Source organism: Lemur catta, chromosome 14 (assembly GCF_020740605.2).
Source record: "Lemur catta isolate mLemCat1 chromosome 14, mLemCat1.pri, whole genome shotgun sequence".
Classification (NCBI taxonomy): domain Eukaryota; kingdom Metazoa; phylum Chordata; class Mammalia; order Primates; family Lemuridae; genus Lemur; species Lemur catta.
In genome coordinates, this window is record NC_059141.1 from 27,001,077 (window position 1) to 27,017,336 (window position 16,260).

At 39.6% G+C, this 16,260-nt stretch overlaps 1 protein-coding gene across 4 annotated transcripts; it reads right to left on the reverse strand.

The window, feature by feature from the left end:
• Nucleotides 1–614: 614 nt before the first annotated feature.
• Nucleotides 615–15,374, reverse strand: CCNJ (cyclin J). Of its 4 annotated transcripts, none has more exons than XM_045568247.1 (6): nucleotides 15,068–15,374; nucleotides 14,337–14,446; nucleotides 12,068–12,278; nucleotides 4,556–4,855; nucleotides 4,309–4,435; nucleotides 615–3,678 (listed from the first exon to the last, which is right to left on the reverse strand). In XM_045568247.1, exons 2-6 carry the CDS (start codon nucleotides 14,403–14,405, stop codon nucleotides 3,267–3,269), a joined length of 1,119 nt encoding a protein of 372 aa, XP_045424203.1. In that variant the 5' UTR covers nucleotides 14,406–14,446; nucleotides 15,068–15,374; the 3' UTR covers nucleotides 615–3,266. The 4 variants fall into 4 exon arrangements, with proteins under 4 accessions (XP_045424203.1, XP_045424204.1, XP_045424201.1 ...); XM_045568248.1 differs by having other exon boundaries at nucleotides 4,309–4,432; nucleotides 15,068–15,231; XM_045568245.1 differs by having other exon boundaries at nucleotides 4,309–4,468; nucleotides 15,068–15,231.
• Nucleotides 15,375–16,260: the final 886 nt, after the last annotated feature.

A 16,260-nucleotide genomic window follows, 5' to 3' on the forward strand; every position in this document is an offset into this window, starting at 1 on the left:
TATTAAACTGAGTTCCAGACTACGCCACTCTAGTTGCTTCAAGTGTACCAGTCATGTTTATCAAACTAGATGTAAACTGCTTCAGGCTGGGGAGGCCAAGTCTTTTACCACGTGCTTGAAAAACACATGCAGAGCTCAGAATCATAACGCAAAGCTCCCTGCTCTGGTTTAGAATGTTTGTTGTTTTTTTCCCTTAAATTCAGCCCTAAAGAACACTATATTACAAATTATATTTATACTTAGGTGAACAGACCATTATCACTGTTGACTTGTTCCATCTCATACCTTTGATCATTTTCTGTGTCCTTTCTTTTGAGATCAGACTTCACATTTTCTAAAGCTTGCACCATTGTTCAATAAATTAGAATCTGCAGTTGCTAATGTACTAACAACTAATTCAAAGCTCAAAAGGCAACTGTGGTGTTCAGTACACTTTTGTGGGTGTCAGTATGGAATACATAATGAATGGATACGTTTCCCACCATGGTTATATTCTGCATCTGGATGGCTTTTAGTAAATATAATCATGCTTCCAAGTCTGACTTATGTGGTGGCATGGATCAGTAAAGCTACAAATATGTAAGTCTGTATTTAAAATAAAAACACCAAAGCCATTTTACTGAAAACTAGTTTTATTTTAAAATTAAGTGCATAGCACTCATCTAATTCCATTGGTGTAGACTTTAGCACCATACTTGCTATTTGCAATTAGTGTCAGAACACAGATACATTTTGGTTTGCAGTCTGTACTTGAGTAGTGTTTATTTAGTGGACTTTGGTAAAGCCCTTTATACATATCATTAATCTCTTCACAGTACATAGTTAATGATGGTCCAGTAATGTCAAAAAAAAAAAAAGACCTACTTTAAAGACTAATCAATAAATTAAACAAAACAAACCCACACAAAGTCCCCCCACCCCCAAAGCTAGCAGTTGTGAGTTGTATTTATATGGAAACCTAATGTTTTAAAAATAGTTCTGGTTCTCCAACCACCCCATCCCACCCCGGGTATGCAGCAATAGTAATCAATTATTTTATTCTACCCCCCCAAAGATTAATCCAGTGTTCTTTAGCTTTTTTAAATATAAATTGGGAAAGTATTACTAATAAGCTTTTTTAAAAGGCATATTCTTCTACAACAAGAATGACATATAAACCAATCAATAAAAGCATTTGACAAGACATTAAATTATCACAGGCACTGGTTGTTGTTTCAAGTTGGGATCTCTATCCCAGTATCTTACATTCATAGTATTATTGAGGTAGTTAAAATACTGAAAACTGGACTCCAGATTGCTGGGTTCTGAATGTGAATGTGAAAGATATATTCTCTTTTGAAACCCACTTTCCCCCAAATAATTCAAGTTTTCTTGAGGTAAGAACTACCAAAATCCAATTGGCAGCCTTCTTTAAAGAGGAAAAGTGGTGGTACTTTCAGAAAATACTGTTCATGCTTGAAAACTGCCATGAGTGAGTGTTCTTACCCAAGTGGTTTTTTATCTACCAGACTAATAAATCCACATTATGCCCTATGTACTCTAAATATATAAGTTAAATCCTTTTAAGGAAAGAACATTTCTCTAAGAATTCGTGCTGGAAGAAGCCACCCACCCACATTCATCCCCTGGAACCATCTGGATCAGTCCATTACTGTGTTGAGCCCCTTCCCTTCCTAACAAAGGCCATTGGCTTGATTACTGAGACTCCTGCTGCATACCCACAACATCTTTATAATAAGTTTGTCTTCAATGCAAATTGTGGCAGTCACATATCTGCCATGCAGATTCCCTTCTATTCAAGTGCTATCTTTAAAAAAACACAAACAAAAAGACATACCTTTCTAATTTTTAAAGAAAGCTTCCCTCCACCGAATCTCTCTTCTCCCACAGATAATAGCGCAATGTATACAGTTTCAGTTATTACAATGATTTTTTTTTTTTTACTTTTTAAGGTTATTCTCCCAAAACACTTTGCTCCCAAACTGCCCTTGCTGTAATAACTATTATTGCTGTTTCCACTTATTACAAGTACAATGAAATGTCCCAGGGCAGTTGTAGGACCAATCCAATGAAAATTGCTACTGAAATTTAGTAATCAGTACCTTTGCCTGCTTAGACTGACTAGCTGGATTCAAAGGCTGCTTATAAAAACCTGTCTTCCACATAACAAAGTGCTGCTGTAGCACAACCTGAGAACTACCCTGGCCACAGTCCCTTCCAAAATAAACCTATGGGACTTTATCTTAGAACTGACATTTTACAGTTATGCCTTCCCTTGAAAAAACTTTTTTTTTTAAACAGTAATATCAAATCTGAGTATAAATCACAGATTGCACCGAGAAATGCAAACCTATACACTTATTATGAATCACAGGAACTACCACTTTGTTCATTCTGAGCTACACTCTTATGTTCTCGTTTGAAAACACATCCTAGCAACAGTATTTTAACCTATGTTATAAAGGTAGTTCATACTATAACATTCCCAAAGTATGTTGCATTATAGTTAAGTGTTTCCAAGTATTACAAATTCCCTGAGTTAAATGTGTTTTAATTCTAAAGATTTGAGGTTGATCACTTAGGGAAAAAACAAAACAAAACAAAAAATTATGACCATAATTTTAAAATAACAGACTTAGTCCACCCTTAATTTTAGTACATAAATCCAGATACCTAACCTATTTATGATAGGAAGTTATATAGAATCTAAAAAAAATTGTTTTTTACTGCACAGATTGGTATAGCATAGCAACTCATGAGTTTAAACTTAGTAAAAAATTCATCTGTAGAACAAAAATAAAACTCAAAACTGTAGAATTAAAAAAACCTCATCAAAAATTAATACTGTAACTTTCCTTCATAAAAGACTGTTTGGCAAGTCCACAGATAAACATTAGTCTTTGACTGATAAGCCAACATTAGGCCCAGAACCTACCACAGGTCAAATCTCAAAATGGCAAATTGGAGTCTGTCCAAATTTTCTGTTGTATTAAATATTTTTGAAATATTTGGACCATCAGCCAGGACTTGAACATTTTTATCATGCAGGGATTTGTTGTAACAGAATTTGACACACACACTATTAAAGTGTTTTAGTCCTCCCAGGTATTCATGGTGCATTGAAAGGGATAGTCAGTCTTCCTGGTGCTGGTACCTGAAGAGTTCTGATGTCATTTGGATCCCTTTCCTTTTGAGAAGTTTACAAAAGCTTACCCAGAGCTTCCAGTCACAAAGCAGTCTGGGTCAGTCATCACCTTCACACATAATCACCTTTCAAAGCATGGAGTAATACAAGGGTAATGTTCATTTATCTGATAACTCCGGTTATAAGAAACACTCAGACAGGGTTTAACTTCTACTGGTATTGCCAACGACATCCCAACACCAGTCTGCACTTGCCCAAGGCCCTGAACACTAGTTTGGAAGCCAGCAGGACATGTCTGTAGTGTGTAGGATGAGGTGTGTGTGGTAGATACAATTTGCTGACAGCTTGGTTGTTCCGATGCAGGATGGCGATACTGCAGTGATGTCTGATGTGGCTGATGGAGATACTGAGGTTGCTGAAAGTGAACTGGCCGTGAGGGCTGGGAAGCTGTCTGGAACACACTTAGTTGTGCTGACTGATGTCCTGCTTGTCCTCTCTGTTTGTTTGCTTCTTTCACATCATTATCGTGAGCACTGAAACATGGAGAGAAAGGAAATTATTAATAATGTTACTTACAAAGAATTTGCAATAAAGTCATGCCCCACACCCAGGTCCTCAACAGCTAGCTTCATACTGCCACCACTACTTAGGTAGCAGTCAGTGCACCACAATTCCAACAGCAGTGAGACCTTGCTCGTACACTTCTAAAGCTCTTTCCCTTAGTTTGAACCTTGCTGGTAGCTTTGAGGGCTATTTCCATCTTGGGAGATATGTACAAAATAAGTACTTAAGTGTGGCTGCCACTTTGGTAACATCCTGGTGGCCCCAAAATTAAAAAGATGCGGAAATGAGGAATGGGAGATGATTTGGCTGGCTGAACTGATCTCAGAGTTATGTGGCTTACAGACACACAAGAGCAGCTCCTTTCCCTATCATGTATCCAGAATCATTCTAGCAATGGCAACTTCTAACCAGTTAACAGCCCAAAGGGACACCCCTTCTGCAGAATATTGCTCCTACAGAGGCTTGCTGATGGCAGCAAGTAGGTGCTAGAAGCAAGTTTCCTAAAAGGTCTGTGCCTTTGAGAAACTTTTTTTAGGGCACCTTATTCATGTAGAAAAATGGTAGCAAGAAATGACAAATACAAGAACAAAAAGGCTTACATCAATAGCCGTTCAATACACTGCACTAAGAAATCCCAGGAGTAAGCAGTAAGACGATGTAGTCTTGTAGGCCACGTTGGAGAAAGACGAAGTATAATCCTCGAAGAAGCCACACATGCAGCAGCTACTAAAGAAGGTGCATAATTTAGAAAGGCATAATCTGTGGAGACACCAAAAATGAACTTAAGCAACAGAATACGCCAGTCACAAGCACACAAGTCACTTACGGGCATTCACAACCACTCACCTTGCAAAGATACTTCTAGGAAGTAATCTGCATATTTGGCCATATAGAGTTTAGTTTTTTCCAAGCAAATCATTGGCCAGCCATCATGAAGATCTGTTTCATGTACTGCTTCAGAGAGGTAATATTCAATGAAATGGGCAGCTGTCGGAAGGCAGAGGTTCCACTGAAAGGTTTCTAATAATAACAGTTCCATATGTAGCAAATTTTGTTTTGTTAATACTAGATTCATATTAGTCATACAACCCAGGCTGTTGAGCTGCTCCAGCTTAGGCACACTATCTTCTTTTTCTTCAAATTTACCTTGTAAGAAAAGTGGGGAGAGGAAAGAAAATGTTAGGCAAGTGATCATTATAGGTTTAGTCAGTAAAATGGGATTTGCTATCTTACTGCCAAAATTTAGACCCAAAGACATTCTTTATCCTACCTTTTGTAGATAACAACTGTGTAGAACTCTGTGGTTCTCACATTTCCATGTGTTTTCTTTCTCAGTGCCACTGTTCCCAACCTTTCCCATCCCCTGAAAAAAACATGCTTGAAACAGGTGACCATTCTGATCAGTGTTCTGTTGTATAATGTACATAGTCCTATGTGCCAATGAAAAATAGCTCTCTCAAATCTCATCAACTAAATCTTTTCAGGAAACTCCTTTTTGCAAGCAGGTGGTGGCTGGTGGAAGAAAATTATTTTAAAGTAGGAGATAGTTTAAAAAAAATTTAATCTCATAGCTTTATCTGAAATCAAAAATAGTTGGGGCTTCAGTTATTTCATCTTGGCATATTTTCAGCATAATCTCAATTCCAGAGAAAGATCAAAAGACCAAGGAGGAAAACTGGGTGAATATTTAACATAAGCATTGTCATTCCACAAAAAAAAACCCCATCCCTTCTCTTTTGAATTTAAAACAAAAATCTAGTTGAGTATAGTTGAGTCTGTTAAAAGAAAAAACGAGAAGAGGAAGGGGAGATGCTTTATGTCTTTATTAACGTATCTTTAGATAATTATCTTTTAGATCCCCTTACTCAAAGCAGAATAATGACAATATGATGGCAGAACTTTATTATTCAAAGGCATTGATTTCTTTTCAGGAAATACTTTATCTGTAAGGTTTCAACTATGCATACCTGAAGATTCCCTTTACAGCCCCAAAATAATGTTTCTATAGGTTATGTACCATCTTACACTTTAATTTCCAAATAACCATTTTATTATATATATAAAGCATTTGTCTTAGGTATTTCTAGAACTGATAGCTGGAGAAAATTCACCAACTATAAAGTTCCATTATGATTTTCCAGATGTAGCAACAGAACCAAAGAGCTGTCTTCAAGTCTCTTTGGGTCTTTGTTCCATGGTGGTCCATAAAAAGGAAATTATAACTAAGCCTTCTACCTCCCAGGATGGCATTCTATTTTATATTTAAGGTTTAAAACAGTCATATCATATTACAATTATTATTGATTTCTCACAATAGATTTTACACTCATACTTGTTCAAAATTGTTAGAATGTTACTAAAGAAGCATATATTTTCAAAAATTCATTTTAATATTTTGATATATTACAATATATTTTGATAACAATTTCAATATATTTGGTTTCCTTGGAAATCTTTTTTTTTTTTTTTTTTTTGAGACAGGATCTCACTCTGTTTCCTGGGCTAGAGTACAGTGGCATCATCACAGCTCACTGCAACCTCAAACTCCTGGACTCAAGGGATCCTCTTGCCTCAACCTCCCAAGTAGCTAGGACTACAGATGTGTGACATCACGCCCATATAATTTTTCCTATTTTTAGTATCAATGAGGTCTTACTCATGCTCAGGCTGGTCTTGAACTCCTAGCCTCAAGTGATCCTCCCACCTCAGCCTCCCAAAGTGCTAGGATTACAGGCATGAGGCACCACACGTGGCTGGAAATCATAATTATAATTTTATCCATTTAAAAACATTTTTTTGGAGAAGAACCAGAAAGACTGCCAAAGCAGGAGAAAGCAGAAAAGTTTTTCTTCTAGAAGGGATGCGTTTTTACCTCACGTTAAAGATGCTACAAATGATAGTAACCAGGGTCACTCAGCCCAGACGCTCAGTGTGTAGCAGTGGGGCTGGAACCAGTGTAGATTTGCTGATGTTGACCTGTCTTGGTGCTGGGGAAAAAAGACTGCCTGGACCTTGCTCAGGGAGAACTGGGGTAGAAGTTTTTGTCTCCAATACCAGGAGATTCTAAGCTCATGTCTTGTGAAAAACCTACACCCAAAGCATCGGGAGTGATGGCAGAGAGATGAACTTATTCAGATCTAAACGACTTTTGAACTAAATATTGTTGCAGGTAAGAGTTTATCCAAAACTTACATAATTCAGAATTTAAAGACAAATTTCACAATTTTTGCCAGTATCATATACTTAATATAGTAGAAAGCATTAAAGTGGTCTTTATAACATAGTTATCTAGCATCATCACTGAATGAAGAGATAGAAGAGGAGACCACTGTTCTTAGTATAATGAAGTGAAATTCTTCAGCAGGAGAATGACCTAGAAATTCAGTTCAATCTCTCTGGATGAATTATTGTGGCTTTCAAGTACCCTGCCCTGCCTTTTGTGTAGCGGCAGCAATATTAGCAGTGTACTTCAAAGGAATACTGTAAAAATTAATGAGTTTATTTACATCATGCCTGAAGTTTCTTTGAAGAAATTAATATACCATAATATGAAACATTCTTGATCCTTGAATTATCTCCTTGAAACTGTCAACATTGGAAAAAAAATGTATATGACCAATTTCACTCTTCAAGAAACCAAGGTAGTGAGGTTGGCCAATTCATGTAAGGTCAAATAAGTTAAGTCAAACCAAAAATGGAAGCCAAAAGAAGATCTACGTTTGAATTCCCAAATCAGTACTTCCAGACCAAAGTATTGCACCAGGTTACGTGGGAATAACAACTACCAAGAGGACAGACTTCTATATTACTAAGCATCTATGGGATTTTTATATTTATAAAGTATTTGGCTATTACAAGTATGAAAAACTTTGCATATTGATTTGCAAAGTTAAAAATAACTGGCATACTGTATAAATAACCATACTTGGGATTTTAATTCAGGTTCAAATTTTTGGGCACTTTTTCATTATGTATAGTAATAAATACTCAAGTACATGGACATTAAAGGATTTTTAAAAGTGTGATAACCTCACTGAGCACCTGTATTCATATTTATAGTTTTTGTTGTGCTGAACACTATGTGTGTGGGTATTTTAATCCACTTATCCACAGTGCCACACAGAGATCACAAAGATCAGTTTCTTCAACTGAAAGGAAATACCAGAAGCCATGTGATTATATTGATAAAGGCCCCAAACAGGAAATAAGGGCACAGGAAATTCATATCTGTTTCCCAGAAAATAAAGAATTAGAGGCTACAGAAACAAAACACTAGGTTGTCTTTCCTTTATAGGAAATGTTCAGATCAGCCATGGAAACCAACATATTTTCAAAGCCAGCAGTGAATGGTAGGTATGTGATAGAGAAGATTTGTATCCTGAGTAGAGGATGGATCAGATGTCATTGTGAGCCAACCCATATTCTATTCTTTTATTACTAAGAGGAGAAAAAAGTCATCCTTAATATACATTAAGAATCATCACAAATTTACAAGACTGTCCATCTAATATAAAAATGAGTAAAGAACAGGAAGAGGTTGTTTATAGAAAAGAATTTCTAAGGTCATTAAAAATTGAGATGCGAATTAAACCAACCATGAGATATAATTTTTCACTGATCAGACGGTAAAGTAAAAAGCTTTGCTAATCCAGTATTGGTGGGCAAGGGAGAAAAAGAACTTGTTACAAATTGTTAACTAATAAAATACTCTTACCTCGCTTTTGGCCTCATCTAGACTCCAGGTCATTTCTTAGTTACATAAGACCTTGGGCAAATTATCAGAAACCTTATCTACAACATTGCTTCCATATTCTCCATAAATTTAATACTGGTCATAGAAGACAAAGGAAACCAGGGTATACATGTGAAAGAACTGGAATATGAGAATTTCCCAGGACAGATCAGGGTCCATTTTAGAAGCTAGAACCTTTACGGCAAAGGAAGCAGGCTAAAGATTATAGCTTAATGTAGAATTAATCATGATGATGATAAACAATTTGTTTCAATTTCCTATGGGCTTTTATTTTTTATTTATTTTTTATTTTTTGAGACAGAGTCTCACTTTGTTGCCCAGGCTAGAGTGAGTGCCGTGGCGTCAGCCTAGCTCACAGCAACCTCAAACTCCTGGGCTTAAGCGATCCTACTGCCTCAGCCTCCCGAGTAGCTGGGACTACAGGCATGCGCCACCATGCCCAGCTAATTTTTTTCTATATATATTTTTAGTTGTCCATATAATTTCTTTCTATTTTTAGTAGAGACGGGGTCTCGCTCAGGCTGGTCTTGAACTCCTGACCTCGAGCGATCCACCCGCCTCGGCCTCCCAGAGGGCTAGGATTACACCTATGTGCCTTTAAACAATATGATCCTACTTAATCTTCACAACAACTTTGTATGGTGTCTTTAGTTCCATTTTATAGACAAATAAGCTGAGACACAAGGGTTGTTTAAATTCATATTGCTGATGAGAGATTCAAACCCAGGAAATCCATCACTGTCCTCCCTGCTCTAAAACACCGCTCTTTAATCAGAAGTAATCTGTAGGCCCTTCCTTCCTACCTCTAATAGTGCAGACACTCAGGCAGCTGGATAAACATTTGCTTCTGGAACTTACAAGGTGTTCCATATTTTGCCACACTACCTGCAGCTTCCCAACTTATTTCGTAACTAGAATCTAACTGTCACCCAGTCCTGTCAGCTGTAAGCTGTTCTTCACTTTCATACAGCAGGGCACCCATCCCAAAGCAGGGAGCAGCTGGGGAAGGGGTATACAAAAAGTTCAATCATTCTGTGAGGAGAAGCATTATTTGAATGTTTATGATAACTATTAATAATTGGATAGCTGCTACTGGTATCCAAATGTAAGATATAGAGTATAAGAATGTAAGAAACACTAGAATGAACTCTACAAATAGATACTGAAAGCGGGATATCAGTTTATAAGCATCCCAAGCCTTTTTGCTGTAAAGTCATAGACTGGGGGTGGGGAGTGAGGGTAGAGATTGCTGCTGGCTAAGGGCCATCCTCTTAAATTCCTAACTTTAATGTAGAGCTGACAGCAAACTCTTTTGACCACTTCCTACTTTGGAGGGGCCAAGATACTGAAGGATACCTCACACACATTCCCACTCTCCAGGGCAAAAGGAAGAATGTAAAGGCAGTTCTCTCTCAGGGAAAGGGGGCTTTGGGAGTATCAGCAGAAAAGAGGGAGGAGGTATCCAGTTCTTTCAGTAACAGGTGATAATTCAAATTTGAACCCCAGCAAATACAGCCTAGTTACTGGAAGCCTAGGTACTGGAAAATGAGCCAAAAATAACTACATATTACCTGAGAGATGAAACCAAATAATCTTCAATAAAATAAATTGATCGTAACCTTAAACTAACATTAATATAGAATTTAAAGAACAAGAACAATTGAAAACTCCATTCCCACCAACCTAAGATGGTATACAAAGATGAGCCTCTCACTTGGCCCACACCACACTTTAAGAATGGCAAGCACAGAGCAGGCAGAACTTTGTAATGTTAAAATGACAGTGATGGCCATAGTAGCCAAAAGTTTACTTTCCACCAGTTATCCCAAATTTTAAAATAACCTAACTTGCATGTCTGATTTCTGGCATGTTTCTACTATAAACTGATCCTATAACAAACTACCATTCTGGGGAATAACAAAAAGCCATTTTATTTGTGGACTCACATCTAACCTGTCAAGTATTTGGGTTTGTCCAATCTTATGCAAACTATTAAACCCCAAAGGGCTTCATAGTCAGTGATGAAACACATATAGTATTAGACACGTGATTACTTATGAGCATGAAACTTTAATTAAAGGTTAAATTAAAGGTTAATTATAAATGTACAAGCATTACCTCTGGCTTCTGGGTGGGGAAGAAGGGTGGGTGATGTGTCTGGATCTTAGAGAACAAAAGATTTAAGGGGAAATATGGATATTCAGGAAGTAAATAGTATTCTGCTAAGAATTTGGCTCAAGGTACATGGGGCTAGGGTTGGATGAGACTGGAAAGGTAGCTGGGTCCAGATGAAAGGTTCTAAATGCCTTATTAAGCAATTTTCACCTTAACACACATGCAGTAGGAAGTCATCAGTGCAGCGGTGATTTATTTATATTCAGCCTTGTTCTATAAGTGATCTGAAATAGCTTACAAAAGGACATTCAAGGGACAAAACAAGTAGTTGGGCCATCAGATCAAAAGAATAAGGGCAAGAAAAGAAAATCTGAAAAGAGATTAGTACCAGAAATGATACCACATAGGACTGCATTTGGTTTTAGGTTTATTAGTAGCCAAAGCACAGAGGTGTTTTAGAAAGAACTCTGGTGACATAAGTGTACGGATAGTGTTCCTTAGACAGCAGCCATATTGGATCCCAAACCCTCAAGTGGGGGTTACAGGTGAAGGGTGTCAATCAATATATTTACATACTACTTTGAAATAGGGCTTAAATTTCTACTGTAATGACATGGATAATACAAAAACTATATTATCAATTTGAGTTCAATATCAAATAGTCTTTTCACATTACTAAAAGAAGAAAAACTCAATTTCAATTTCTTTTTCTTTTTTTTTTTTTTTTTTAGACAGAGTCTCACTTTGTTGCCCTGGCTAGAGTGAGTGCCGTGGCGTCAGCCTAGCTCACAGCAACCTCAAACTCCTGGGCTTAAGCGATCCTACTGCCTCAGCCTCCCAAGTAGCTGGGACTACAGGCATGCGCCACCATGCCCGGCTAATTTTTTTTTTTTCTATATATATTTTTAGTTGGCCAGATAATTTTTATTTCTATTTTTAGTAGAGATGGGGTCTTGCTCAGGCTGGTCTCGAACTCCTGACCTCGAGCGATCCACCTGCCTCGGCCTCCCAAAGTGCTAGGATTACAGGTGTGAGCCACCGCGCCTGGCCGAATTTCAATTTCTTTACTTGCCGTCTCTCTTCAGTGAGAGTACCAACAACCAATGAAATGAGTTACAAGAAGATGTTAACAGAAAGAAGTGGTTCTCAATAGGAAAGGTACATCAGAATCACTTTTGGAACTTTAAAAAAATTAAAAGATACCCAAGCTCCATTATGTAGATTCTGACTCAGCAGATCTGGGGTAGCCTGTCTGACAGACATTTGTGTTAGAATTTTCAGGATGCAGGGCTTAGGCACATGTTTTTAAAAGACTCCAGAGCTATTTTTTAATGTCTTAAGAATTACTGTGCCAAGAAATACTTTCAACACAAGCTACCTGATACTAGTAAAGTAGAATGAATGAGATTTTCTGATATTTTACTGAGGTACACATAATTTTAATACACAAAACAGGAATTTTCACTCATGTAGATCAGATCCATACTTACTTGCTAGAAGCAGACAGGAAAGCGCAACTAAATGCAGCTGCTGGATAGAGATGTCATAGCGATCCATAAACAGGTCCAGCAAATAAACAGCAAGATGGCGGGCTGAAGGGCAAAGCGTGAAGCGATTGCTCACAATGGCAATCAAGTCAGCAAAATACCGTCTGAGACTTAGTTGAGGGGACTGGCCTTTGTAGGAGGGCAACTTCAGCTCCTAAATCAAGAGGAATGACATTTAGTCTGATATATCTACAATATACCTACAATGCAAAGATTTAACATTGTTTTCCCACTATATCAGTGTTACAAGTACTCAAAACATACTTTTCTTGAGTGGAACACAAAAATGGAGAAGTTGAGTGGAAGGACAATGAATGGCACTTAAAATTTAATTTAAAACCAAACTTTTCTCCTTATTCTTAACCACCCCTGATGTGAGCAATTATGGGTCTTTCTTGCTTTATGGAATTGATGCATTCTAGAAGGATTTTTAAAAAGGGAATCCTGTTTTCCCTACCAAGTGTTTTTAGAAAAACATCCTTACAAAAAAAAAAAACTAACCACCCAACACACACATATGCAAACACACTCCTCTCCAGGAAGTTCAAAGCTTTTGGTTAGAAGGTAAATGGATATGCTTCTGGTATGCTGCATACTATATTATACTTGCAGTGACACAGAGACCAGTATTCATCCACTAGTATCTTCTAATTTTGTTTCCCTTTTAGCAGTTTTATGATCTCTCCTTTGCCATCATCCTTTCATATATCTAAAATCACCTTTAAATCTCAGGACTATATTATATCAACTTATTTTTTAAAAATTGGAAAATTTCTAGAGCATAAGATAGAAAGTTTCCAAATTCAGAAGATCTGCATAATGCTGATACTAAATCGAACAGATATCACAGTAGAAGGAGGCAACACTGATATAATCCAAAAGCACAGGCAAAACTTAAAAAAAAGAAAGAAAAAAAAAAAAGAAATTAGACTGTATCAAAATTAAAAACTTGTTTATCAAAGGACACTATCAAGAGAGAGAAAAGACAACTCACAGAAAGGAAAATATTTGCAAATCGTATCTGATAAAGGGTTAATGTTTAGATTACATAAAAAACTACAACTGAACAAAAAACCCAACCATTTTAAAAATGGACATAGGACTTGAATAGACATTTCTCCAAAGAAGATACACTAATACCCAACAAGCAACTATGAAACATGAAAAAGATGTCAACATCACTAATCCTTAGGAAAATGCAAATCAAAACCACTAAGAGATACCACTTCACACACATTAGGATTTATATTTAAAAAAACAAAGACAAAATCAAAAAAATAACAAGTGTTGGCATGGATGTAGAGAAATTTGGAACTCTTGTGTGTTACTGGGGAGAATGTTAATTGGTATAGTTGCTGCATATAACAGTATGGCAGTTCCTCAAAAAATTAAAGAATTACCACATGACCCAGTAATCCCACCTTTAGGTATATACCCAAAAAACTGAAAGCAGAGCTATCCTCTCATTAAGCTGTCTTGTGACATGCAGAGCAAACCTGTAACTTAAAAGCAACAATACACAGATTTTGCTTTTTGCTTTGCAAAAAAAGGTGTATTTTTTTCCCAATACCTATTAAGTATACTAAGTCTACTTTCTGACTTTGATATTAGCAGGAGGAAGCAGCTAACTCCTTCCATCTTAAGGCTTTTTGAACAGCCCAAATCTTGAGGGGTAAGTAGTAATAACAGTTATCACTTACTATATGCCAAGCACTGCTCTAAGCACATGTGTAGTATTAACCTACTTAAAGTTCACAATCATAAGGTACGTTCTATTATTATTCCTCACTTTACAGATAAGGACATTGAAAAACAGAAAACTAACATGTCTAAAGTCTCACAGTAAGTGAAAGGCTGGGGAATTTATGCACGAACGCGACTTACAACAGATAGCTGCATCTAACAGCAACCGTAGACAGACCAAGGAGGGCTGCTCTGCCCAATAAAAATAAAATCAAATTCATGTTCCACCTGGAAAGAACATCAGCATGTTCCTTTCCACCTTCTCTGGCCCAACTACCACGCCCCTCCTCTCACTTGAGTTGCAGGTTCTTCTGATACATCCCAGGGAAGCAGCCAAGAAGTTAATTAACCTTGAGCAAATAAGCAAACTCGCCTTTTCTGTCCTGGAAAGTAGAGAGTAAAGAAGGGAACCGAGATGCCTAACAACTGGCGCGAGACACAGAAAGGGAAGGTTGGGCGTTCGAGTTACCTTGTACCGAAGCGCTTGGTGAATATCAGCCGCCAGCTGTCCTCGCCACCACTGCCCCTCCAGCTCCATGGGACCCGGCGGCGCGCCTGACCAGACGCAGCAACTTCAGTCTGCAAGACACACCCCAGACGTGGTCACCACCAGCTCCTTCCTACGACCCTCCGCGCCCCTTCCCTGAGGGCTGTGACCTCGGGCCACCCTGAGTGGCTGTTGATCTTCCCCTGACTCGTCCTAAACCCGGCACCGATCCAGACCGGCTCTCTAACTCCACACAGAACGCCCGGCCTGCCGGCTCAGGAGGAGCTGGCTTATTCTGGGAACTGCCCAGCTGGGTGACGGGCAAAAGGGGATCAGCTCGGGCCCCAAGTTGCCAATGGGTGCAAGCTCTGGAAAAGATGGAGCGGGAGGTCTGGCATCGGGCTCCCAGCGTCGTGGGTTCGAACTCTCCCGCCGGCCCTGAGGAGCGGGAGACTTGACACTGGTCATGGCCCAGCTGAGGTGAAAAGCTCCCCGCGAGAAGCCCGGAGGTCAATGTCTGCCTGCCTGGGGGGCCCCGCGTAAGGCCATCGGGCGCTTGCTCCTCCTCGGGAGCCCGGAGGGACTCACGGGACCGCGCGGCCCCAGAATGGCGAACAAAAGGCCGGGCCGGCCGGGCTCCGCGCCTCGCCCCGGGCCGGTCCGGTGCCGCGCGCGCAGTCCAGGCCCGCCCGGCCCTACGGCAGCTCCCTTACCCGGAACCGCGGCCCTCAGAGCCCCAGCCCCGCCGGCGTGCTCGGAGCGCCGGCCCCGCTCATGCTGCGGACAGTCGGCCGCGAAGCGCCGGCCTCAGCTCGGGCCCAGCGCCGGGGCGCTCGCGCCGCCCATTGTTAAAGCACCGGCAGGCGGCTCCGCGTACAAAGCCAGCGCTGGGGCACAGGCGGCCCGCTGCTGCCAATCTCGTCTCGCGATACAGTGGGGTCGCCCCGAGCCGCCCAATCGGCTGCCGGGCCGGGCCCAGGTGCAGCGCCCGCTGAGCCCCAGCCTTGGCCCGGGCAGCATCCTGGGCGGCGCCTTGTGGCCTCGGCTTCGGTTGCCCAAGAGACCTGCCACCACCTAGCGCGAAGCCGGACTGAGGGTGGCTGAGATCGGAAGTGCGTCGGAGATATTGTAACGTTGATCACTGCAATGACCAATCCAGCCAGGCCACTCACCTGCTGAGAACCTTCGATGGCTCCCTGGTGCCCGGAGGAAAGTTCCGACGCCTCAGTCTGGCATTTAAAACCCTTCACAGCATGGATTCAATCTGCCCTATCTCGCATTGCAACAGCCCCATATATCTTAGGGGCTGCTCTGTGGGATCATCAGTCTTTCCAAATCTGCTTTAGCTGTTTCAACTGCCCCTAAAGCACTTTTTCTGTGAAATTCCAATCTCTTTTAACTTCCACCTCAAAACCCATTCTTCCAGAAACCTAATTAATCTCTTTCCACTTCTTATTTCCTTTGCTTTCGAGATTCCCAAGAGCTCTGAATGAAGGAAATTAAGATTACCTTTAGTAACCTTGCTTGTCAAATCCATAGTGGATGTAATTAACCATCTGTGGTCGTAAGTCAGGAATCTACAAAACTGAAAACACTCCAACGTCAATTAAAGTGATGTGGGAGCTGAAATGTAATTAGCAGAAACCTAACCAATTTATTTTAACCTGTTTGGTGGACCATCACTAAAGTGGATAGTCACCAAAAGGCAGTGATCCCCACTTCTCTGAAACTATCAGCCTCCTTTAACATTAAAAAAATAAATATTAAAACATAAAACCCCTCCACTTTTACTGTGAATCCTTTTCCAAAAAGATGCCTGATGACAAAGAACTACTACAAAGTGATGAATGTGTGTTACGTGCATCTAGGTTTATCACAATGGCATCTTCATACACTTAAAGAACGG

Bases quoted from the DNA above. Each gene is read 5' to 3' on its own strand.
- CCNJ (XM_045568245.1), bottom strand. From the start codon at position 14,405: ATGGAGCTGGAGGGGCAGTGGTGGCGAGGACAGCTGGCGGCTGATATT. The intron at 12,279-14,336 runs GTAACTCGAACG...CTCTTGATTTAG, and splicing joins ACCAAGCGCTTCGGTACAAG to GAGCTGAAGTTGCCCTCCTA. The intron at 4,856-12,067 runs GTAAGTATGGAT...TTTTCTTACAAG, and splicing joins TTCCTGTCTGCTTCTAGCAA to GTAAATTTGAAGAAAAAGAA.